This window comes from Dasypus novemcinctus, chromosome 5, assembly GCF_030445035.2.
Source record: "Dasypus novemcinctus isolate mDasNov1 chromosome 5, mDasNov1.1.hap2, whole genome shotgun sequence".
Lineage (NCBI taxonomy): Eukaryota > Metazoa > Chordata > Mammalia > Cingulata > Dasypodidae > Dasypus > Dasypus novemcinctus.
In genome coordinates, this window is record NC_080677.1 from 108,761,103 (window position 1) to 108,784,871 (window position 23,769).

The 23,769-nt window shown below is 35.3% G+C and overlaps 1 protein-coding gene across 2 annotated transcripts in view; it reads right to left on the bottom strand.

Moving 5' to 3' along the window:
- The window catches only part of TMEM209 (transmembrane protein 209), a 54,492-nt gene extending 31,344 nt beyond the window's left edge, over positions 1 to 23,148 (bottom strand). Inside the window, exons 1-9 of one of the 2 annotated variants that reach the window (XM_058297354.2) lie at positions 22,991 to 23,148; positions 21,211 to 21,350; positions 21,017 to 21,075; positions 20,066 to 20,197; positions 19,362 to 19,603; positions 11,627 to 11,828; positions 5,182 to 5,357; positions 4,196 to 4,267; positions 1,257 to 1,353 (exon numbers count right to left, since the gene is read on the bottom strand). In XM_058297354.2, coding sequence (XP_058153337.1) covers positions 1,257 to 1,353; positions 4,196 to 4,267; positions 5,182 to 5,357; positions 11,627 to 11,828; positions 19,362 to 19,603; positions 20,066 to 20,197; positions 21,017 to 21,075; positions 21,211 to 21,350 — 1,120 coding nt within the window. In that variant the 5' untranslated portion in view covers positions 22,991 to 23,148. Of the gene's footprint in view, positions 1 to 1,256; positions 1,354 to 4,195; positions 4,268 to 5,181; positions 5,358 to 11,626; positions 11,829 to 19,361; positions 19,604 to 20,065; positions 20,198 to 21,016; positions 21,076 to 21,210; positions 21,351 to 22,293; positions 22,419 to 22,990 lie in introns of those variants that run through there. The other variant, XM_004463248.3, reaches the window with a different exon arrangement.
- Positions 23,149 to 23,769: the final 621 nt, after the last annotated feature.

Here is a 23,769-nt window from a genome sequence, read left to right on the forward strand (position 1 = left end):
CAGGTCACTGATTTTTCTTCTGCCAGCCCCAATCGGTTGCTGAAACCTTCTGAGGAATTTTTAATTTTAGTTATTGTAATCAGCAACACCAGTATTTCTGTTTGGTTCTTTTTAAAAATGTCTATCTCTTTATTGAGATTTTCATATTGTTCATTCATTTTTTTCCTGATATCCTGTAGTTCTTTCTTCATGTTTTCTTTTATCTCTTTGAGTATACTGATGATCATTTTTTAAAGCCTTGTGTGGGCCAAGTTTTGACTTCTTTCTTGATGAATTCTAAATCTTTGTATTGTTTCTTCTGGATGGGCCCTCATTTCCTATTTCTTTGTCTTGTAATCTTTTGTTGCATACTATACATTTTAATATATTAAGGATTTAACTGAGATTTAGTGTCTGAGCTCTCTGTTCCTTAAGTTTGTATCTAGCTAATGAAATGACAAGAGATTTCTTTGAATGCCAGAAGCTAACATTAATGAAATGTCCAGTCTAGAATAGGACAATCTATAAGGACAGAAAATAGACGGGTAGGGAAACGGACTTTGGCCCAGTGGTTAGGGCGTCTGTCTACCACATGGGAGGTCCGCGGTTCAAGCCCTGGACCTCCTTGACCCGTGTGGAGCTGGCCCATGAGCAGTGCTGATGCGCGCAAGGAGTGCCATGCCACACAGGGGTGTCCCCCACATAGGGGAGCCCCACGCGCAAGGAGTGCACCCATAAGGAGAGCTGCCCAGCGCGAAGGAGGGAGCAGCCTGCCGAGGAATGGCGCCGCCCACACTTCCCGTGCCGCTGACAACAACAGAAGCGGACAAAGAAACAAGACGCAGCAAAAAGACACAGAAAACAGACAACCGGGGGAGGGGAGGGGAATTAAATAAATAAAAATAAATCTTAAAAAAAAAAAAAAAGAAAATAGACGGGTAGTTGCCTAGGGCTGGGGAGAATAAGGACATTGGGTGGGGGTGGGTGACACTGTTAAAGGGTACAAGATTTCTTTTAGAGGTTATGAAAGTGTTCTAAAATTGATTGTGGTGGTGTCTGCACAACCAAAACCCCTAAACTGTACACTTCAAATGGGTGAATTGTATGATATGTGAATTATATCTTGATGAAGCTGTTACATTAAAAAAAAGCTATCATAGACAGTTTTCTTTCTTTATCTCAAGATAACAAAGGAAGCTGTTCTTTACAAGAAGGAGTTTTCCACTTGGCATATTTACTGAAGATAAATTCAAATGTTTGGCTCCATTTTCACATACCTCCTATTTGTAGCTCTGGACAACCCATTCGTCTCATCTGTGTGCTGACAGATTCAATCTCTTGTACAAGTGGCACTAATATAGTTTCATTAATCCACTAGGAAGAAATGAGGTATAGAGTTTGCATACAGAATTTCAAAGTTATTTCTTAAATAATTATTTTCATTTTTACACGCAATTCTTTTACAATTTCTTTATTGCCTTGTACTTAAGCATTAACAGTCAAAGTATAGTGAAAAAGAATGGAAGTAGCAACTAGCTGAGTCTAGAGAAAGTTAAGTAAATGTGCTATGGGAGTGTAAGTTAACTAAGTTATATTCTTAAACCATATGTGTCTATTTTTTTCCTGAAAAAAATACAAAACTTTTAGCTATATGTTCCTAAATTTTTCTATCTATGATTATTATACTTAGCTAAAAGGATAAATTGTCAGTTTACATTTTTAGGCTAAGTATTCACATATCTATTTATATTGGTTTGTGATCACAAATAGTTTTTCAAAATAAAATAAATGATTAACTTTTAGCAGGCTCATCCAATTCCTCAACAATGCAGAAAACAATTCTTATATTTGAAGATGGTTTGTGAATATTAATGTATTACCTCAGGACAAGAATTTCAAATGTGAGAAGATAGTTATATGTTCAAGAGACTTAAATCTTCGGGCTGTCCATGTGCCAGTTGGGCCCTGAATCTCAACAGACTTGCAACACCTACTCTCCAGTTCATTGGACTCACCCAGGACAACTAACAAGGAGAAGGTGATTGATAACAACCATCTCAAGAAACAGATAAAGTCTGCAACTACAAGCAAAAAAGGCCCATCGCATCTGCCCCAGGGGACCTAAGCCCTTCTCAATTAGAGGTGGAGTGGGTATCACCATAACAGAATCCTCAGGATTGGGGAATGGATGATGGACTCGAGTAGACTTACAGTGTTCTATTGTAGACTTGTGACCCTAGCAATGGAAGAACTTTTATCGTTGGATGTGGAGGCAGTGGCCACTGGAGGTTCTGAGGGGAGGGAGAGGGAAAAATAAGGGTAATTTGGGAGCATTTTTGGGCCTTGGGAATTATCCTGAATGACATGTCAACGACAGATACAGGCCATTGTACACCATGTAATAACTTGCAAAAATGTGTGGGAGAGAATGTAAACTACAATGTCAACTATAATCATTGCTTAGTGGCAATGTCCCAAGATGTGTACATCAATTGTGACAAATGTACTACACTAACGAAGGATGGTGCTGATATAGAAAAATGTGGGAAGGCTAGGGAGTGGGGAATATGGGAATCCCCTGTATTTTTTGTGTAACATTTATGTAATCTAAGTTTCTTTTAAAAAATAAAATTATTATATATTAAAAAAAAAAAAAAACAATTTCAAACTAGCTGTTTTCCATGGCTAATATCAAACTAATTCTGCAATGTGAAAATATTGCCCAAGGAAATATCCAGTTTGGTTTGTGTATGTTTCATGTGTGATGGTAGCAACAACTGCCACTTCTGATTAACTATAACATAAAAGGTTGAAAAAAGTTTCAGATATAATACAATCCCATAATTCTTAAAAGCAAGTTTAAACTCAAAACTTCTAAAAACAAAGTTTTCTTAACCCATTTAGCAAGTAAAATTTGATTTGTTGGCAAGACCTGAGCTGATTTCACATGGAGTTATTTATAGTCCTATATCCTGTTTAGGTGACTTTTCATATTTTATTGCAGAAATAGTAACATATTGCTTACTGGGTGCTACCTGAGACCCCACTGATGGTGTTACAAAATATATGGGGCACACATATTACGTTTTGAAAATTTCCAAAAAACTCTGAGTTTCAAAATGCTGTATGTTAAGCTAAGGAATTCAGAAAAGGGATTATGTTTATATTTCTTCTAAATAGCTAATACTCATGACCAAGACTTTTTATTTTAACTATATTAGCTAAGACTATAGGTGGAAAGTTTAAAAGAGTACATTTCCAGGACATCTTTTCACTCATTTATTCTTCTCATATTCATTAAGTGCCTCCTACTTGCCAGTCATACTTTGAATGCAACAAAATTACCTAAGGGGTAATTTGGGCCTTACTCCCAGAAATTCTGATCAAGTAGTTCTAGATAGAGTTAGGTCCTGGAATTTTTCTTTTTTTTCAAAAAGCTACCTAGGCTTTTGGTTTAAGAAAACAGGTTGAACACTATATTTTTCATCTCTCTCTCTTGATACCCTATTTCAATTAAGTAAAGGCATAAACAAGGAAAAGTAAAATGATTTCCATAAATTTATAATACATAATATAGTGGATGGATGAGTACTGAAGGACAAAACAGCAGAGCAATGGGCAGCTTAGAATTTAAGTGGCGCTACAAGCAGTGAAGCAGGGAGCCAATTTGTCCCAAAGAACCTAGAAAAATAGGTACTACGGAGAAGGGGAGAATTAGGGTTGAAATCCAGGAAACTAACTAACTCTGTAGGTTAGAACTTCCTAACCTCTAGACCAATTTTAGAGGGTCCCTCTAAAAGATCAAACAAATTACATATATTCTGAAGTATCTTCTAGTACATACAATCTTATCTCAAGTTTCCTGGGGACAAGGACCTCATCTCTGTTTGCCTTCACAGCACTAGGCACTTAACTTCCTCTGACAGAAAAAGCTCTTTGGAAAAAAAATGGTAAGTTAGGGAAGAAAGGAAGATCTTAATAACTAAACACACTGTGCCTTTATCCTCTCAAAACACACTGATTTACTAAATACGGAGGAAAAAAAATCCCATGAAAGTGGGCAAATGTCTTCTATATTCCTATATATGTACATTACTCATTATATTTTTAATTAATTTCAATATTCTAAGTAATAAATAACCAATCAATACTTGAATAACATATTTTGCATATCAAGAAGCACCAATATTGTCCAAAGAGTAATGTCAGAACTTACATTTCTGAATTTAGCTGTCCATGAATCCATATGATCAAGAAGTTGTCTATTCATAGTCACTCTTGCCCAAACCTACGAAAAATGTTTAAAATGAACAAACAGTAAGGAAAAATGTAAAGAAACCAGTCATTCTTTGCCCTATCCTCAAAAATATTTGATGAACCTTGAAAAATATCTTCACAAACATCAATATGCATCTGATTAATATGCAGTAATTTTCTTATTACCCATTATGGTTGATGTACAGATACATTTTTGTTTTGTTTTGTTCTTGCACAGACAGATCTTTAAAAGTAACTTTTATTGGTATGTTAAAAGATAATCTTCTTGCCTTTCAGAACAAAATTAAAATTCTGTATTTGTTATTACACTGATAAAGTTACAGACTGCCAAATGTTCTAATCCAAACATATTTTAAAAGCAAGAGTCTGGGAGCAAATGTGGTTCAAGCAGTTGAGGGCCTGCCTCCCACATGGGAGGTCCTGGGTTCAGTTCTGAGCACCTCCTAAAGAAGACAAACAACTAGCAGACAACTGGCAAAAACAAACAAGCAGACAATGAGCAGACAATAAGCAGACAATGAGCAGAAAAGCAAAAAAAGCTACACACACAAAACAAGACAAAAACACAATCTGCAGACAACTAGCACGAACAATGAGCAAAACAAGTAAAGAGATGAGGGAGCCATGGCGGGGGAGAGGGGAAGAAAGCAAAAGCCTTATATAGGCTAAATATAATTAGACTTGAGAGCCTTTTTATAACGAATGCAGAAAAATATTTTAGGCAGGATACTCATGTCTTCTATGTGCCATAAAGACTAAAACGTAAAATGTAACTCACTATTAGGTACACAAAATAAAATGGGAGTCTTTCCAATATTTAACATGAGCCAGATTTATGTTTCTATCTAGTAAAAGTGGGGTTCAGAAAAAATGTTCCAGAAGTAGAAGAAGAAGATAAATGTTAATAGTCATTTTTCCTCTTACCTCTTCTGCAGCTTGTTTAGAACTGAGATCAGCTTCATCTTTGTTAGCACATGGGGCCTGAGATCTGCAGGCAAGTTGATATTGAAACTTCTTTAAAGTTTGTGCATAATCCCCCACAGAACGACTGTAGTTCCAGAAAGTAGGACTGGTGGAAGGAGAGGTAGAATCTGGGCTCCCTACAATATTTAATATAAGAATATCAGTCTGTTGCAGTAACTTTTATATCTAGAGTTAACACATGAACACTGGGTATCTAGGTACCTAGGCAATGACAATCAAAGAATAAGAAGGCAAAGACTTAAGGGGGGTTTGTTCCCTACCCTCCTCTCACGTTATCCTTTTCTTTAGAGAACATGGACTTGCTAGTGTTAAAAACAAAGAGCATTTACTGAGCAGTATCAATACAACTGCCCTAAGAACTATAAATGGTGGAAAGTGTGTTTGTTTTTGTTGTAAAAGTAATCTTTTATTCTCCCAGATGTGAAATAATCTGCAATAGTATTCATTTCATTGTTCCTTTAATTTATTTCATTGTCCACTTTTTCCTCAACAAGATATTGGCTTTTTTTTTTTTAAGAGAATTACTAGTAGTGATTAAATATCAATTCATTCAGCAAGAACAAGAAACAAAGTTCTTCAGGAATAAATGCTAAGCAGGTTTCTAGCTTGAATTTTTACAAGCTCCTGAATGGTATAACTATAGCCTCCTATGAACAAATTACTCTCTAGCCTATAGGTTAAATTTACTTATCCCTGTACTATAATGTGTTCTAGTTAATAGCTTATAGTAATTTCTGTATTATATTAGAAGACTATCTGCTGGCGATACTTTTAGAAATTGTAAAAAAGTTACATTTAGGAATCTACCCCTATAGAGGCCTTACCAAAATACTCATCACAATTTAAGACTATAGTTTGTGTGTTTTCCCAAATAGAATTTGAGCTCCTGGAAGACAGGGAACATTTTTTCTCCCTAGCATATAGCAAGTTTTCAATGATAATTATGATAGTTATGAATGGCTTAAAATTTTCAGAGTTTAACTGATATTAAAATTATCAATACTTCACATCTACACACATAAATCATGAATGGAAATCGATTCTTTTTTATCTTAGCAGAATTTCTAAAAGAAGTGACTATAAAGTACTAAAAGTGGTTTTCTATTGATGTTACAGGCACAAAGGAGAAATCATGAAAGAGATATGTGGCAATATTTTAATTTGCAGCATTAAAACCTTGTTAAGTTAGCCAGTCAAAGCTAGTAGCTTTGGTGAATAAAAGTATGCTTTCTGCTGGCATAAAAATAAATAGTTATATACAGTAAAGGATTATCACACTTTGTGTGAAGTTAAATTTCCAAGTCAGAATTATGACAAAATTGACTTACAGGAGTAAAATAATGCCAAGAAAAGGAGTTTTGAATCAGCACAAAAGACTTAATAGAGAATAGAAGAAATGTAAGAGACATGGTCATGATAGAGCACAAAGTTATTGTCCTAGTTTTACTAATCATTTTGATGAATTTTATGAATGATAATCAAGCTTTGAGAGAAAACTTAAACTTGAGACAAGTTTCAATGAAAATTGGTTTTAGATCATGGTTTTAATATCTGTTATGCATTAGCCAAAGTACCAATAAAGATATATATCAACAAAATGGGGCTTCTCTGTGATAATCAACAACAACCTAACTGCGCAAAATCTGTAGCTGGAGAAACTCAGAGAAGAATCAAAGCACATAGAGGTTTGTAATTCTGGCAGCACAAATAACCTAAAACATTTCTCACTACAAATATCTACAGGTGCTTATTAAATAAAACCAACATATTTAAATAAATAGTGGAGCTTACAAAGAGGAAGAATAGCCAGTGGCTAAAAATGAAGAGAAAATTGAAAATTCAGAGTGGCCTATCTGGTGCACTGATGCTATAGTTGCTCTGGAGAATTTTGCAAACCTTGGGAAATTCATTACCTTGGATTTCAGGACCCAAGTGAGAACCAGAGATAAGGACTTGGACCCAGGAGAGGTAGAGAGTTGAACTGGGTTTGTTGTTCTTCCCTGATCCCAGACATAGGGCTAGGATCACAAAGAATCACAGTCTCAGTAGGTAAGAAAAAAAAAATCTGTCTACCAACAGTGGAAGGTAGTAAGGAAGGTTTGTCTCAATCAGGCTGTTAGGTTTGAAATTATAGCTCCATCTTCACATGGGTTTAGAGAGCTCATTTACACTACCTATGACATCCAGGAACTTGTAAGCCTAGAAATTACTCAAATTAGTTCTAAGTCAATGATACTCCTGAGGCACCTTACGTAGGCAAATATAAAAATGCTAGGAGTTTCTATCCAGGATAGACAGAGCACAGAGGTAAAACTCTATGAAGACATGTTTACCAAAAATAACAAAATACACACATATCACAAGGCAACAAGCTTCTAACACAAGAGTCAACAAGACAAAATGTTAATATTTAACCTCCAAGAATTTTAAGATAATTGAACTATTGGACAGAGACTTTTAAAAATGTGTTTATAAATGACTGAGCTGGAAAAAGGAACTGAAAACCTAAGAATAAAAGAAGATACTCTAAGAAAACAAGCATATTTGAAAAAGAATCAAATGAAACTTTGAAAAAAACCAGTAACAAAGTAAAAACTCAAAGTGTTAGTTAAAGAACAGTTAGACACTGCTAAAGAAAGCCCAAAGTGACTAAAACAAATTATAGGAAGGGGGTAAAACAAAACACTTTTCTTTACGGAAGGCCAAACTATCAAATGCTGAACAACTGAAAGTATTAGAAAATCTCCATTTTGCAACCACCATTGTATTAACTCATTTCAGGCAAAGATCAATAATGGATAAAAACAATGCGGTTAGAGGGCCACAGGATATTCGCAAGTCTCAGAGTATCACACTATAGATTATTAATCACTATTACGAAGAAATATGGTTGCCATCACCCTGACCAAGTGATCAAATTAACACCAATAATAGAACAAAATTATATCTTGTATCTCCTGATGCGATATACTGAAAGGGACACACCACCAACTAAGTTGTATTGTTTACAAAAAAATATTTAGCTTGAATCTACTAATGAAGAAATAATCAGACAAATCCAAATTGAGGGACAACCAGCAAACAACTTGCTTGACTTCTTCAAAATGCCAATATCATCAAAGACAAAAAAAGTAACAAAACAAAACTACACAAATATTCTAGATTAAAGAAGACAAAGAAGCATGACAACTAATGCAACGTGTGATCCTTCATCAGATCAGTAAAAGAGAAAACAAGCTATAAAAGTCATTATTGGGTCAAATGGGGAAATATGACTATGAATAATATTAGTATTCCACTTATGACAATCATACTGTAGTTATAAAGGAAAATGTCCTTGTTCTTAGGAGATTCATGCTAAAATATTTAGGGGTGAAATGGAATGCTATCTACAACTTTCATACAGATCAACAAAAAAATAAAAGAAAAAATGAAAGAAAAGGTTAAATTCACAGATAAAAATGCCTAAAAATGGATCAAATTGAAAACAAAATATAGAAGTACAAAGTAAAACATAAATCCATATGTATACACATCACAGTTAAACTGCGGAACACCAAAGACAAAGAGAAGATCAGAAAAGGACAGTCTATAGCCCACTTGGCCAGAAGATTGGTTACTTACAAGGGGACTATACATATAGGTGAAAACTTCAGGATTATAAGACCCTGCTTTCTCAATACTGGACAAAGGAGTTACAAATATGGAAAGATGGGCTAGAATAAATCCTGTGTAGGTGGACTAGAACTGGAGGTACAAGTATAAACTCACAGTTTTGAATATATACACATGGATGAAGAAATATAAATGTATGTGTACTTGTATCTCTCTGTGTATGTATTTATTTTCCCAGCTGCCCAAGTGAGCTTCGAAGCAATGATACTATGCTCTAATTGGGACACAGTGTCATTGTCACTGTACCAGTGCTCAGATATTAATTTTTAAATATCATTCTCCACTAAAAGGAACCAGAGCTCCTCAGAGAAATAGAGTGACTCCATGCTAAGACAGAGAAAAGTACAAGATGAACCTGGAGTATCTTGTCATGCCAGAAAATTAAAAATAAAATAAAATAAAAGGTGGCATGTAAAAGAACATAGGAGCCAGCTTAAAAAGGCTCCCACTAGCCAAATCTGGGACAATAAATGACATAAATGAGGGGAGAAGAAAAAGCTCTATCCTAGAATAGGATATCAACAAATAAATGTAAAAGGGATAAATACATAAAGAATGACAGAATTAGAAAAGTACCATGACAACTAACATGGTAATAATTAATTTAGAAAAGAATCTTCAAAGGATATTAAAGCTAGTAAGTGAAAGTTTGATGAGGAACAGATAACTAACCCTCAAAGGAGCCTCTCATAAAGTACTTATTATTTACTAATTAATCTGTACAAAATACTTCCAAGAACATAAGAAGGTTAAAAGTATTGGGATGGACATAGATATACTAGGCAAACACTAACCAAAAGAAAATTACTATAGCTGTATTAATTTCAGACAAAATAGACTTTAAGGTAAAAAGTCTAAGAGATTGGATCCCTACATAGAGATAAAAGGAGGAATTCACCAGAATTATGCAATAACTGAATTTATATGCACTTAAAAATCTCATCAGTATTTAGCAAATTTGACAGAATTATGAAGAAACATTTAGTGGGAGCTTTTGTTTCTTCATTAACACACTTATTTAGTAATTGATAAATCAAGTAAAGAATTTAAGAACACCATCAAGAAGCTTGATTCAATGGACAAATGTGAGTCCAATAATTAGAGAATAGGCATTCTTTTCAATGTACCAAGAACCATATACAAAAGTGACCATATAGCAGACTTGAAAGCAAGTCTCAAAAACAAAACAAAACAAAACAGAAAACCAAAAAATTGATAGGGATCTCCATAGAGATCAGACTCTCTAACCACAGTATAATTAAATTAGGAAGGAACAAACAAGGTAACCAAGCCTCTTCACATATTTGAAACAAAAATAACACTTTTAAATATCAAAAATAATACCTTTAAGTAACTCCCATGGGTCAAAGAAGAAATAAAAATCAGAATATATGGATGGCAAAGAAATGCAGAAGGTATAACACATGGGTTGTTCTTTGTATTATACTTTGAAATATGTCAAAATTTTAAAAAAGAAGAAAAAAATCATATATCAACGATAACAAGTAGAGATAATGTTTGTTTCTTTGACATTCATGGCACGTCCAGGCAAAATTAAATAAAAAAATCACTGGAGATTTCAAGTGACACAAAAAGCCATGATCCGATAACTGCCTTCCTCACCATGGTCATGCTTTAGCACCTAAGGTGCTTTCTTTCTTTTTTTTTTTTTTAATAGGAGATACCAGAGATTGACCCCAGAACCTCATACAAGGGAAGCCGGTGCTCAAACCACTGAGCTACACCCACTCCGCTTCTAAGGTGCTGAGGGGGGAAAATCATTACTCAGTCCAATAACATAATTTAGTCTCAAGTAATTGATTTTGTAATAATCAAAGCTACCTCAAATAGATTAAGATTTGCTAACACTGTTTCTTAATGTAAACTATAGGCTTTAAGGAAGTATGAAACGACAACAATAACTTGAACAATCTTTGCTATGCACTACTTCAAAAGCATTAATTTATAGCCACTTTAAAATGGAAACTGTAGGGAAACGGACTTTGGCCCAGTGGTTAGGGCGTCCGTCTACCATATGGGAGGTCCGCGGTTCAAACCCCGGGCCTCCTCGACCCGTGTGGAGCTGGCCATGCGCAGTGCTGATGCGCGCAAGGAGTGCCGTGCCACACAAGGGTGTCCCCCGCGTGGGGGAGCCCCCACGCGCAAGGAGTGCGCCCGTGAGGAAAGCCGCCCAGCGTGAAAAGAAAGTACAGCCTGCCCAGGAATGGCGCCGCCCACACTTCCTGTGCCGCTGACGACAACAGAAGCGGACAAAGAAACAAAAGCAGACAAAGAAACAAGACACAACAAATAGACACCAAGAACAGACAACCAGGGGAGGGGGGGAAATTAAATAAATAAATAAATAAATAAATCTTTAAAAAAAAAATAAAATAAAATAAAATAAAATGGAAACTGTAATTTACATTATATGAAAAATTTTTTATTTTAGATGAAAAGTGAAAGATGTTTCAATTAGTTCAGCAATATTTCCCTTTCTAAATGTAGTGAACTTAATTCTAACTACATAAAATGTATATTAAAATGAATATTACATGTAAAATAAAACAAATGTATTTCTCTAAGCTATAGAAAAGTCTATTGGTAAGACTTACATAAAAAGAGCGAAGTAATGAAGATAATAGGTTAAGCATTATGTAAAGTGTCACCAAAAATATGTGCATTAGATTTAAGTAAAATAAATATATACCCAGCTTTACTCTATGCTGTTTCTCTTCTTCATTTCTAAGAAAAGTGTCCAAAGTTCGTAGGTCTGTCATGTAATCTTCTTTGTCAGTAGGTGAGTTATAGACAGTGGGTGAAGAACGGTAGCGAGATCTCAATCCAGTGCTTTCCACTGGTCCAACAGTGGTAGGGTATGGACAAGAAGGAGAGGGACTATGGTTTGCCAACTATATAAAATAAAATAACTTTATTTTATTTTTCTTTAATTGAAATTTATTTATTTATTTTTACTATAAAAGCAACGTATGTATAGTTAAAATAAAAAATATTAAGAAAAATGTAATACATATAACCTCACCACCCATTGATAATATAATCCCTTTTTCACATTTAATATATTTTCAAATCTTTAAATTGTACATAGCTATGTCAATATCAATGTCTTTTAAAAAAATAATGGAGACAATACTGTTTAACTTTATCACTTTCTAGTTAACTAAGCATTTTCCTACAAAAATCCTTTACAAAGATTCTTACTGGCCGTATAATATTTCATTGTATAAATATACCATAATTTTACATTCTCTTACACTGAATGTTTAGATGGTATGCAATTTTTGGCTACTGTAAAAAATAAGAACATATTGTACATAAATCTTGAATTTCTGATGACTTCCGTTAGGGCAGATTCCTAAAACTGAAACTATTTGGTCACAGCATATGAACATTTTAGAAACATATTCCCATTCTACCAAATGAAAATGTGCCAAGTTATACTTCCATAAGAAGAGTATAGTCAGAGATGCCTATTTTGGCATATATCTATCAGCACTACTATTTTAAAATGTTTACATGATATATAAAATTCTAAAAAAAGTACATATAATATGCATTTCCTATATTTATGAAGTCAAACACTTTACAAACACAATATTGGTCCCTGGCATTTCCCATTTTGTTACCTGTTTACTCAAGTACAATGACAACTTTTTTCAACTGGAGTTTTTCACTACCAACTCACATTAGTTTGTAATAAGTTAAGGATTTAAAAGTCATATAAGGGAAGTGGATTTGGCTCAACAGATAGAGCATCCGCCTACCACATGGGAGGTCCAGGGTTCAAACCCAGGGCCTCCTGACCCGTGAGGAGCTGGCCCACGTGCAGTGCTGATGCATGCAAGGAGTGCCATGCCATGCAGAGGTGTCCCCCATGTAGGGGAGCGCTACGTGCAAGGAATGCATCCCGTAAGGAGAGCCGCCCAGTGTGAGAAAAGTGCAGCCTGCCCAGGAGTGGCGCCACACACATGGAAAGCTGACACAGCAAGATGACACAACAAAAAGAGACACAGATTCCCGGTGCTGCTGACAAGAATATAAGTGGACACAGAAGAACACAAAGCAAATGGACACAGAGAGCAGACGACTGGGGGGGTGGGGCAGGGAAGAGGAGAGAAATAAAAAAATTAAATAAATATAAATCTTAAAAGTCATGTAATTAATGTTTGAAAATAAAAATGTTACTTCTCTTCCATATCACTTATTTCTTTTTAATTAACATATTTAATCTTTATACATACTATAACTTTATTTGGGCTATTGCTTTGATTAATTGGTCTACTCTCGCTTAAGGGGCCTTTTTTTTTTTTTTTTTTGCTTGTTACTTTTTTCTTTAAGAGGCACCAGGAACAGAACCTGTGAACTCCCATGTGGGAGGCAGGCACTCAACTGCTTGAGTCACATCTGCTCCCAGGCCTAACGTTTTAATTCCTAAGATTTAACATCTATGGGGAAGTACCCCAACTCTCAATAAAATATTTCTTGGCTCATCTATTTGTCTAGATTAATTTTAAAAAAAAATCAATGAGCACCCCCTCCCCAATAACCCCCTCCCCTAATCTCATTGGGATTGACTGGAATTGAATACAATTTATAGGTTAACATGGGAGGAAAACCTTTATAACAATATCTTTTCATCCAAGAAAATGCCTCCCCATTTAATATCTTTTATGCATCTTGGAAATGTTTGTATTATATATTTTTTTCATAGAGGACCTACATAGTTCTAAAGGTTAATCATGGGATTTTACGTTTTTTTAAATATACTTGAAAAGGAATTTGAAACCCCTTTTCTATCTAAGTGAGAAATGCTGAATAGGACTATAAGTTATTTATTTTATAATTTTCACATTTATATCCATAAATAAGATTGTCCTGTTTTTTTTTTTGTGCTTTCTCACAGTTTCATTATAAATCATCAAATAAACTGAGTGAAAAGAAGTGCTCCTATCTTTTCCCATATTTGGTAGTAGTTTACAATAAATACTAAACATTTATTAAGCAGTTACTACACATATGTCAGATACTGTACAAATTATTCTTAATAAACATTATTTCACATCATCCTTTCAATAATGAGTAAATAACATTACAGTACTAATTTTATTTATGAGAGTTTAGGTAACTTGCTTAAGATCATAATAGGATTTCAATATAGTTTTCTGACTAAAGTTTATAAACTAGAGTTTATGCTTTTATCATGTTGCTTAGCTGCATCAAAATCCACTATTCATACACCAGCAAAGTGTTGATAACTGTTGAGGATGGGTAACAGACACATGGAAGGCCATTATACTAGTCTCATCACTTTTGTGTATATTTGAAAATTTCCATAATAAAAAATTAAAAAAGAAAAGTAACTGTTCCTTAAAAATTTGAAAGGAATCAATGGTAAAACTCTAGGGCCTTAAAGCCTTTTGGGGATGTATTTGATTAGCAGTTTTTAGATTTTCTTCCTTGATTTTTTTTAGGTTTTCTAATTCTTAATCGATTTTGGCAATTTCTCCACAAAACTATGTATTCATTTCATTAATTTTCCCAAATTATTAGTTTGGTTCAACCAACACTTACATAGTATCTATATTCCCTACACTGTACTAAGGAAACAAGATAAGTACAAATATATAACCCTTGTGCTCAAAGAAGACAATTAAACAAGTATTTTAAAAGATCATGCTAAGTGCCAATGCAGAATATAAGAAAAGTATATACCCCAATTTGCTTCCTCAAACTTTCTGGAGGAGATAATGAGTAAAGTGAGTCCACAAATATAAAAAATCGAGGGAAGTTTGAGATTAAGGATGTTTGAGCAGATAGAGTAACAAATAATGACTAGGAGCTTAGAGATATGAAACTTCATGGCTATTAGCAAAAAATAAAAATATTCACTTCCATTTTTAACAACTCTGTATCTTTTACTAAATCAAATCCCCTTTTTCAATTTCTCCTTAAGCCTGTGTCCTATTTTGCTTGATTTGATTTGACAGATTTGTCTACTTTATTGGATTTCCCTCCTAAGGCAGAAAAGCTCTTAAATCCCAACATACTAATACCTGCTTTTATAATTATTTTCTAAAAACAGCTTTATTGAGATATAACTTACATACAATTTGTAGCGGTTTGGTATGGTTATGAATTCCAAAAATAGGTACTGGATTATGTTTGTAACCTGGTCTGTACTTGGGCGTGACTAAGTTATGATTAGGGCTTTGACTGGGCCATGTTGTTTTGGCACTAAGTCCCTACCCCTTGGTGGGTGGGGACTCACAGATAAAAGGTATGGCAAAGGACAGAGTTGAGGGTTTTTGAGGTTAGAATTTTGATGCTGGAATTTGATACTGAAGCCTTAAGCTAGAGCCCTGGGAAGTAAGCTCGTAGAGGAAAGAGAAACAAGCCCCAGGAAGAGGGCAACTCTGAACCCAAAGAGAAGCAAGCCCTTGGAACGGAGGAACCCAGGAAGCCTGAATCCTTGCAGACATCGGCAGTCATCTTGCTCGAACACGTGAAAATAAGACTTTGGTGAGGGAAGTAACTTATGCTTTATGGTCTGGTATCTGTAAGCTCCTACCCCAAATAAATACCCTTTATAAAAACCAACCAATTCTGGTATTTTGCATCAGCACCCCTTTGCTAATACACCATTCAATACACCCAATTAAAGTATATTCATTGTTTTTAATATATTCACAGGGTTATACAACCATCACCATGATCCAATTTTAGAAAATTTCAGCCCACCCTACAAAAAGCCAAAACACTGCAGTCAATCCCCATTTTGCCCTCCACATGGATTTGCCTATTCTGGCATTTCATATAAATGGGGTCATACAATATTTGGTCTTCTGTGACATTTACTTAGCATAATGTTTTCAAAGTTCATCCTATTGTAGCAAGTATCTATCATTATTCTATCTCCTTTCTGTTCTGTATGTTTTCTAACTTTGAGTTGAATTCCAACTACATTTATTTTCATTCTCTTTTTTTATAACAATGAAAGCACATAAGGCTAAAAATTTGCCACTAAGTATAGCTTTTGTTATATCCCTAAGTTTTGTTATTTAAGCATTTTCATTTTCTTAATTGTAATTTTTATTTAACTCAGTAATTATCTAGGAGAGTATTTTTTAAATTGTTAAATTAAGGGTGGAGGGTTTTGAAACCTTTATTTTTAATTTCTAGTTTTATTTGTGTTTGGGTCAGAAAAAGTTACGTATAAATTCATGAACGTTTTAAAAAAGAAGAGTACAACATTCAATATATTTATTGATATAGTTTTATTAAGTGTTAATGTTCAAATCTTTATCCTTATTTATTACCAACTTTCTTTGACATAACTTGATAATGCTAAAGTCTCCCACTACTTGTGTTTATTAATTTCTCTTCGTATTTATAAAGAATTTTACTTTACATCTTAAGATCCTATATTATTCAACATATAAGGATCTTGGTTGTTATTATCTTCATTATCAATTATTTCTTTCATCAATTTAAAATGACCTTTTGGGGAAGCAGTTATGGCTCAATTGATATAGCATCTGCTACCATATGGAAGATCCAGGGTTCTATACCCAGGGCCTCCTGACCCATGTGGTAAGCTGGCCCACACGCAGTGCTGCCATGCACAAAGAGTGCTGTGCCATGCAGGGAGAGCCGCCTTGCATGAATAAAGGAGTGGCACCGCACACATGGAGAGCTGACATAGTAAGATGATGCAGCAAAAAAGAGAGTTTCCTGTTGCTGCATGACAAGAATGCAAGTGGACGCAGAAGAACACACAGCAAATGGACAGAGAACAGACAACGGGGGGGAAGGCAAAATAGATAGATAAATAAAAATAAATAAATAAAATGACCTTTTGTCCCATTTAATGCTATCTCCCTTAAAGTTACTTTGATAATACTCCCATTTTAATTTTTGTGCATTCCTGATATATCTTTGTCACCTTTACTTCCTTTTTATGTTTTCTTGATATATCTTTTAAGACTTAAAAACAAGAAAGGTCAATAGGAAGATAATTCTCAATTCATCATTTTTTTCCATCTAATATGTAAATGGAACAATGTTCAAGGCAGATGTATGACTAGAAAAGAGCAGACAGGAAAAAAGAGTTAAAGTGAGGAAAGATTGTTTCTTTAAAAATAAACATTTTACTTAATATTTTCGTAGTAGGTGTCATTTCTTTTATACAGACAGACTATACGCTACCATTTACCCATTTTTTAAACAAACAATAGTGTCTGATCATTTTTTAACTCTTTAACAATGGTAATCTACAGCAAAACTGCTATATACAGCATTAAAAGAGAAGGATCAAGAAAAAAATGGCCAAGAAAAAGATCTTATGATACATAAGAATATATATAATATGAAGGAGGAATAACAAGTAAGTGAAGAAAAGGGAAACATTATTTAATATGTGGTACTGGGACAACTGGTTATCAACTTTAGTGGGAAAAAAAAAAAATTCATCTTAAGCCAGAGGAAAAACAAAATCAACTCTCAAAATAAGAAAATTTCTAACGTAGAATAAAACAAACCACAAGGGAATGAGACATAGATTTGACTACTAAAAATTAAAAACTTCTATATTTTTTAATCCCATATTTAAGACAGCAACCAGGGCAGAGGGGAATCAAAGAGAATACAGGCTCAAAAGACAAGTGGGCAAAATGAGAACATAATATAGTTAAGTGGTTTTATAAGAAATAAATGTTAGGCTACTACAGATTTTCACTTTTCATATTAGCAGTGATTTATAAAAAATAACTCAATGATGAGTAAGAATGTGGTAAAATTAATATTCATATATATTTCTGTGATATTGTAACCTGGTATAATTCTTTTGCAGAGCCATCCTCCCAAATTTATCAATAACTCTGTATACAGAGCTATTCAATGCAGATTAGTAGCTTTTTAAACATGAAAAAACTTAAATATTCAAGAGTAAACTATAGTATGTCCATTGTTTAGTATTAAACAGAGATTATGTTTTGGTGGTGGAACTAAAAGTGATTTTCCTTCTATTTTATTTTTTAAATTTTCTATAAAGACCATATATTAATTTTCTCAAAAAAAAAAAAAAGTCATATTTACCTTGCATTATGTATTATCATTCCATACCCATTTCCTCATAGTTGACTTACACAAAATTCTAACTTCTATTACCTGCCAAAATTAGATTTAATATTGGGTAACAGGTAGTAAGAATTTCACCACAACGAAATATTATATAAAAGGGTAAGCGCAGGGAAGTGGATGTGGCTCAAGTGATAGAGCTTCTGCCTACCATAAGGGAGGACCTGGGTTCCATCCCTGGGGCCTCCTGGTGAAAAAGAAGAGAAAGCATGCCTGTGCATCAAGCCAGTGCCTGCATGAATGCCTGCGTGGTGAGCCAGCGCCCCACGCAAGTGAGTCACACAGCAAGATCATGACGCATCAAAAGACAGACAAGGGGAGAGTCAAGATGAAGCACAGCAGAAACTAGGAATTGAGGTGGCACAATTGACAGGGAACCTCTCTCCCTATCAGAGGTCTCCTGGATCAAATCCCATGAATTCTAGAGAGAAAATGAGAAGACAACATAGACAGCAAAAATAGCAGGACAGGAGGAGAGGAAGGGGGGAAAATAAAATAAATAATAAAATCTTAAAAAAAAAAAAGTGGGTAAGGGCAGACAGTGTGTTGGTTTTATTTCCATACATTGCTTTTTTAACATGTAGTTCTAGGGATCGATATTAAATCAACAAAATAGTGAAAGCATTTGAAAGTGTAGTTACCCCCCCTTTCAATGTTCCTTTTATAGTCTTATGCTTCAGGAAGGAGACACAATTTCAAATCTGTCATTTCTCCTTCTATCAAGCCTACAGATTAGAACAAAAGCTCACATTACTGAAGTAATGAAATTCATTGCAGAATGAAGGTGTCTACTCATCTGATGGAAAGTGTCCAGACTCAAGAGTCAAACTACATGACAGTACGTTTTCAGTTTAGAAGACATTTCAAAAACAAAAAAGAAAAATAAAAAAAAAAGAAGATATTCCAACATGTTGAAAAGCATTAAAATTCAATAAGGGCATGCAAAGGCATCATATAAAGCAAAGAAAGAGGGAAAACATGAGTAAAGGAAACTAAAGTAAAAAATTATCATAGTTTCAACTTGTTTTAAAGACCTGCTGAAAAATCTAGATGTTAAACCTCAGTTCATTTTCTTTGAAAATGATAAATCTGGTGTAAAGAACTTATGACTAGCTGTCAGGAAATCTGGGTTCTATTTGGGTTCCTTCTTAGAAGATTTAGAAATTTAATTATCTACTGCTCTTCAGTTTCCTCACCTATAAAATGGTTAAGTTTCAAATCATAGATAAATTTTCAAAGCACCTCCCAATTTTAAAATAATCTGATTGTCCAAGAGAAAGAGCTATTACCTTATTATAAATACTGACGGGTGAATAGGTGACTCCAGGGCTATAAGATCCACTGCCACCTGACGACAGACCTTGCAGTTGAGGGCTATATCCAGTCATACAGCTGGTGGTGAACTTGGGGCTGGTACTAGGCGAACGAGATGGACTATAACTCAACACACTCTGACCCTGAATTGAAGGTGAAGGTGGACAAGGAGGGATTTGGGTTGCTGACAGGTCATGTGGAGGAGTAGTCTGTATAACTAGAAGGAAAAGCATACATATATATAAATAGTCAAAATTTTTTATGAAAACAGACTTAAGGAACTGAGTCTTTTTCTTCAGGAAAAGTAAAAGTAAGAGTGATTTCATTGTTAAATTTCCTGAAGCATCATTACCAAAGGCCACTAATCAGTTGTTTATCATTTTCATAGTTTAATAATTGTCTTCAATGCAGCAAGAATTAGTCATTTAATTTTTGTTGTAATTAAACAATGGAACAAACTTCCATAAGGTTGTTGAACGTTATAGCCATGCAATCCATTCAATTTATAAAAACAGGAATATTAATAACCAGACTTAAGATAACTTGAGATCTGCTTAATACAGTTGAACAGATTGTCCTACAAGTCTCTCCCAGCTCTGAATCTATGAAAAGGTAAAATTAAATTGAAGAAGATTTATTGGCCAACCCCTTACCCTTTTACAAGATATAAAACACTTACCAGCTGTTTTCAACCCTAAAAGTGTTTGCTGTCCAGGGCTAACAACAAGACTTGTTGGTGCCACAGTATATTTGAAATATCTCCAAAAGTCAAATAAGGCATTCAGGCTGAAGAGAGAGGCAAGGGCAAGCTCTGGAAGATAATAATTTATTTTTAAAAAGAAGGGGGGTGGCTTAATAGGGGGAAAACAAAATCCTTCATACTTTAGCAAATGAACAATAATTTAAAACTACTTCTTTATTCCTTTTAACAGCTGTCATTTAATGAATGTCTATTATGTGTCAGGCAATTATGAGTGACTTTCAAAGTAATACTCCTAATCCTTACAATCTTCTAAGGTAAGTATTATCACCTTCATTTTAAAGATGAACTGAGAGTACTGGGCTGGTTAGGCAAGCCACAATTCTAACTCAGGCCTGCAGATTCCAAAACCCTTGTTCTTCCACTTGCCACATTATTTCCTTATCACAGACTTTAGATTAACATGTATATTAGACCATGGAATTTATTTTTGCATTCACAAGGTCTGTTTATACCCAAGGCTATGGAAAAGCAGACAGAGGAGAGAAGGAAATTGAGGAAGGCATCACCGGAGGAGATAAGTGGACTGGCCTTGAAATATGTCAAGGTATTCACTAAGTAAAGAAGTAGGAAAGGCATTTCAGGGAAAGCAACAATACAAATTCCATTACCCTAAACCTTTCTTTTTCTTCACAGACCTCATGATTACTTGAAATTCTATTGTTTATTAATTTGAATATCTATTTCCTCTACTAGACTGTTATATGAGGGCAGGTTTTTTCTTGCTTCCTTCCTGCCACATTCCCAGTTCTTCGAACATCTGACACACTCAAGTATTTGTTGAATGAAGGAAAGAATACTACACCGAACTAAATTTGAACACAATTTTTCTTTGGTAGTAAATCTAAATTGCAGTGAAAATTTACTTACCAATATACCAGAGGGGCCAGTATGTCACATTATAATATGAACTAATCAATTTTCCAGTCCTGAAAAAATTAGAAAGGCTTTTTCAGTATCTCTAAACAAAGAAATAAAAAACCATACAAAACAAACAAAAATCTGTAGAACTGGTCACTGGCTTCTTAAATATTTCCTTTTGTTTTTTTGGTTAATTAACTTACATTTCAGTATATATCATTCCAGCCATAGATACATTTAGGAGTCCCCAGGCTAAGACCACTTTCCTGGCTTCAGTTTCTTTTCTCATCCTGATGGTTCTGTCAATAAGGGAAGTACTAGGGTTTGACTCCCCTTGCATCATCTATTGAAGACAAAAAGCCCAAGAATTAATCAAAAGCCACTACTTGTCTATTTAAGAAATTAAAGCTGTTGATTTAAATAAAGGTAACTAAAAATAGCATATAACTATTCCTCATCTTTAAAATGTCCTAGCAAAGCTTTTTACAGTATTAGTATAAGAAAAGGGAACCCTTTTAAAAAATTATTATGCTTGTGTTGGCACCATAGTGTGATTAGGAGAGAACTGACTGGTTACTTCAGAGACTAATTTAATGCTTCGAATAAATAAAAATGTCTTATTTTGTAACCTAGGACCTGGTGAGTAAGCCTGCAATTACTCCATATTTTGTTTTTGGAATACATCACAAGGGTTAGTACAAGAGCTAATTTAATAAACTCAAAACACCAACCGTGTGGGGGGGATATTCCATATTTAAGCCTCAATCTACATCCACGACTTAGCTATTAACTGTCTACGATTCTAAACAACTCTGCACTCGATTGGTGTACACCAGGGATTTCCGTTTTGTGTTGTTGGTAAACTATCCACTTAAGTTTTAGGAAGGGCAGGTACCCATGATGTGAAGGGAATCAGAGGGAGCGTGGGGAAACCGTGCGTTGTTTTGGTTCACATCGGAATATTTCCTTTGTTTTGCTAGGCCTCAACTCTTGTTAACAACTGTAAAACGTCTTTCAGCTACACGGAGCCGTGGTCACTGGCGTACCCTTCCGTCCATCCAGCCCCGCATCAAAACACCCCAATAGAGTGAGCTTCCCTCCCTGGCTCCCTCAGCACAAATTTTAGCTCCCGCCATAGCTTCCTTCCTCTCTCCCAGTACAAGTGGCTGGACGCTTGACTATATCCTCCCTCAGCTGAGCTAAGGACAGATCAGCTAGCGCGGAACTCCCAGAGGCCGCGTGGACTCCACGTCCGGGAGGCACAAAGGTGACCCGGGAAAACGCACCATGTTCTTCGGCGGGAAGCCGCAGGCTCGCGCCACTCTCTACTGCACTTGCGCAAAGCCAGGCAAGCGCTACGGCGGAGGCAAACCGCTCTCCGGCAACCGGAAAGACGGAGCTACGTCTTCTCGCGAGAGTGGTGCATGGGTAGGGGACGGGCGCTGGGAGTGTTACTAGGGAAACAGCTCTCTGGTTTGTGGCTCCTGTTCAGCTTCGGGGGAAGAAAGCTGAGCAGCACTATTCAGACCTGGTTCTGAACCAGCAGTGAAAAGTAATAACTATAACAAGCTGACTTTGTATATATTAATATAATTTTAGTTTCCTTAGAGCATTTATGGACTCACATTTTTCGCAGATTTTATTAAGTAGGGTGGCTGTAGGATAACAGAGTACGTGATAATGTGTCCAGATACCATCAGCAAGGACAAAGAATTTCTTACCCCTCTGTGTGCGTGTGGTTTTTTTAAAGCAAATGTTCTGACCTTATGTAAATTCTTAAATATTCGTGAAATGAGGGTGCAGGAATAACAAACCCAAAATCTCCAGATAAACTTGTTTTTTTGTTAAAATTGTTAGTGTTTTTTGAGGATGAAAAAAAAAACACTAAAACTTTAGTTTCCCTGCATATTTGATCGAATTTCTAATCCCGAGGTTTCAACAGAGAGTTCAGTTTGGTTTTATTTAGCAAATACATCGTTGTACCACTAGGCCAGGCCCCCGGCTTAAAAGACTTCCTTGGTTACTGCCTGGAGATTGGCGGCCCTGGAGAGGAGGTCTACAGGTGCACTAGGAGGGCAGGTGAGGTGGGGCGCGGGGAGCCTCGAGGAGGTGCGTCCAGCCCATTCCCTGCTTCCCCATGGGCTTCCTGGAGGAGGCGACGTCCAACCGCCGGTATGCCGAGGCCTAGGGACGCCCCGTTCCGGACACGGAAAAGTGTGTCCCTATAAGAAACATCACGCCCTGTCACAATAAGCTGGTGGAGTGTTGCATCACGCACATCCCAATGACCAAAAGTGTTCCTAAAATGCTTCTAAGGTCAAATGGAAGAAAATGAAGTTTCCTCGGGGTATTGCAAATTAATGAACATTTCAGGTATGCTATGCTCTTAAAGACCTAACGAATTTTTTTTTTAAAGTGAGGTTTTTATCATTTTAAGATTGCCTTAACAGCAATGTGTTTTGTTTAGTTATAGTCTTAGAAATGAACTAACTTGAAAATTTTCTAAAATGGAAGAGTCCTATGTACAGTCAAAATTAGAATATCAGGTTTCCCCCCCCCCCCCCCCCCGTCTCTTTCCTTAGAAAAAAATTGTATACATTTCATGTAATTTGTAACAGACATCTTTATTTTCTCTTTTAATGTAATCTCTAAATTGTGCATCTATTCAAGGCTTTAAAAAAACCACTACCACCCAAGTTTGATATATAATTGGCATTAGAACTGTGTATGTTAATTTATAATGGCATTATACATATAAAGTA